Source organism: Penaeus vannamei, chromosome 8 (assembly GCF_042767895.1).
Source record: "Penaeus vannamei isolate JL-2024 chromosome 8, ASM4276789v1, whole genome shotgun sequence".
In the NCBI taxonomy this organism is placed as follows: Eukaryota; Metazoa; Arthropoda; class Malacostraca; order Decapoda; family Penaeidae; genus Penaeus; species Penaeus vannamei.
Window position 1 is genome coordinate 4800218 of NC_091556.1, and position 2002 is coordinate 4802219.

Consider the following 2002-nt stretch of genomic DNA (forward strand, 5'->3'; position numbering starts at 1 on the left):
CCGGTCTTGATAACCGAGGCAATCAAACGACTAAAGTATTGCCGTCAAAACCGCTCGTTATCTAGCGCTTAGTCGCTCACACTGCCCATTTACTGCTACCCGAGACCCTGAGGCTGATATACTCGCTTGGTGTCAACAACGCAAAGGAAGTTACGTCTATATATGGCAGGTACGTTATAACTACTCTATATATACGCTTCGCACGTTTTCTTTGGCTAGTTAGTTTTTTTTTGTGTATGTTAAGGGGGGGAAGGGGGGGGGGAGGGGGAATAAATTACTGATGTTGCTTTCATTAGTGTATTTATTATCATACAATTTTACATGAGAAAAATGGTTGACTAGATAAACATTTATGTACAATTCAGTAATACTGTAATGTCTTTGAGTCAAGTCCAATATACCTCTTGAATATAACAACTCATTTTTTTTCTTCTTTTCATTGAATATAAACTAAAAAAAAAAATGTTGGACTGAATGCGACACAATTCGTCTCTCCTTCGTCAGATTTCAACATTCATACAAACTTAACACGTCGTTATATTTTTGATACATGGCAACACATCACAATACAGCTCACAGCATCAGTTTCGCTTTTGTCTTTTTCATCGACGCCAGTTTCGTGTTTCTCTCGTGCAAGGAAGCCGCCTCGCAGGCTACGCTCTCGCAAGGCTGAGTTCGCACGCTCGGAGATCCAACACTGGCACTGGGCGGGGCACTGGGCGGGCACTGGGCGGGCACTGGCACGGCGGGTCCTCGTGGGCGGCTCGGAGGAGGGGTCGGCGGGCGGCTGGCACTGAGGCTGGCCTGATCGCCACGTGGCTTGGCACTGTCTTGAGCTTGCCTGGTGCGACGGGGGTCCTCGGGAAGGCCTCGTCCTCCTTCACGCCCTCGCGAAGGAGGAGGAGGAGGAAGCACAACCTCGCAGGAGGCTCACGCGGCCTCCACGCCGGCCGGAGGCTATATGAGGAGGTCCGCCAGCGTGGTGATGTACGTGTGCGCCATCTGCAGCGTGTCGTACTTGGACAGCTTCCGGTCGTCGCACAGCTGGGGCAGCACGGAGCGCAGGCGGTCGAAGGCCTGGTTCAGGTTGTCCATGCGGCGGCGCTCGCGCGCGTTGGCGGCCAGGCGGCGCTTCTTCCTGACGCCGTCAGTCACCTCGCGCCCCGACCGCTGCTTCCTGGCGCCGCAGCGGCTGCTCGAGCGCGAGCTCTTCTGCGCCTTGCTCGGGGCGTGCGAGCCCGGGGCGCTGCCCGCCCGCGGCTGCCGCTGCTGCTGCTGTTGGAGCTGCTGCTGCTGGGGGTCGCAGCGCTTGTTCTCGATGGACAGCAGCGGCGAGGCGGGCGCGGGCTTGACGCTGGCGGCGCCGGGGCTGGCGGGGATGCTGGAGGGCCGGAAGCCGTCCGTCCGGTACTGCGGAGGGCTGCTCCTCTGGGCGGGCGACGCGGCCTTGGGCGGCAGGAGGCCCTGCTTGCCGAGGAGGCCGGGGGCGGCGGCGGCGGCGGCGGCTCCTGTGGCGGTGTAGAGCTGCGGGAACTCCTGGAAGGCGCCGAGCGGGGCGGACGGCGGCCGCTGGGGCTGCGCCATGGTGGTGAAGGGCGCCCACGCGTCTGTCGGGGTGGCCGAAGGGCACAGCCTGGTGGGACTCGGAGGAGGCGTGGACGCGGGGCTGAAGGAACTGTAGCCGCTGTCGGGCGTGGGCGGGCGGGCGCTGCACAGGGCGGTGTTGTAGGCGTCGGCGAAAGCGTGCACCATCTGCTGGTAGACAAGACCAGCGCCATCCATCGCGACGCTCGAACGAGGCTCTCAGGGGCGTGTCACTCCGCGATCACTTCATCACACTCGCGCGCGATCCTCGGGCGTCACTCTCTCTCTCGCGCTCAAGCTTCCTGGCTAAGGACTAGCGGGCGGGGCGCGGAGGGCGCGCTTTATACCTGGGCAGGGCGAGGGAGGGGGTGGGCGGGGCCTCGTAAGCCCGCCCTTCTCGGCCTCCCTCGCCCGTGCC

General features: G+C 61.2%; 1 protein-coding gene across 1 annotated transcript; it reads right to left on the reverse strand.

The window, feature by feature from the left end:
- Positions 1-293: 293 nt before the first annotated feature.
- LOC113830213 (neurogenic differentiation factor 2-like) lies at positions 294-1884 on the reverse strand. The gene has a single exon (XM_027383455.2). The coding sequence runs from the start codon at positions 1780-1782 to the stop codon at positions 958-960; it is 825 nt and encodes a 274-aa protein (XP_027239256.2). The 5' UTR covers positions 1783-1884; the 3' UTR covers positions 294-957.
- Positions 1885-2002: the final 118 nt, after the last annotated feature.

Bases quoted from the DNA above. Each gene is read 5' to 3' on its own strand.
- LOC113830213 (XM_027383455.2), bottom strand. From the start codon at position 1,782: ATGGATGGCGCTGGTCTTGTCTACCAGCAGATGGTGCACGCTTTCGCC.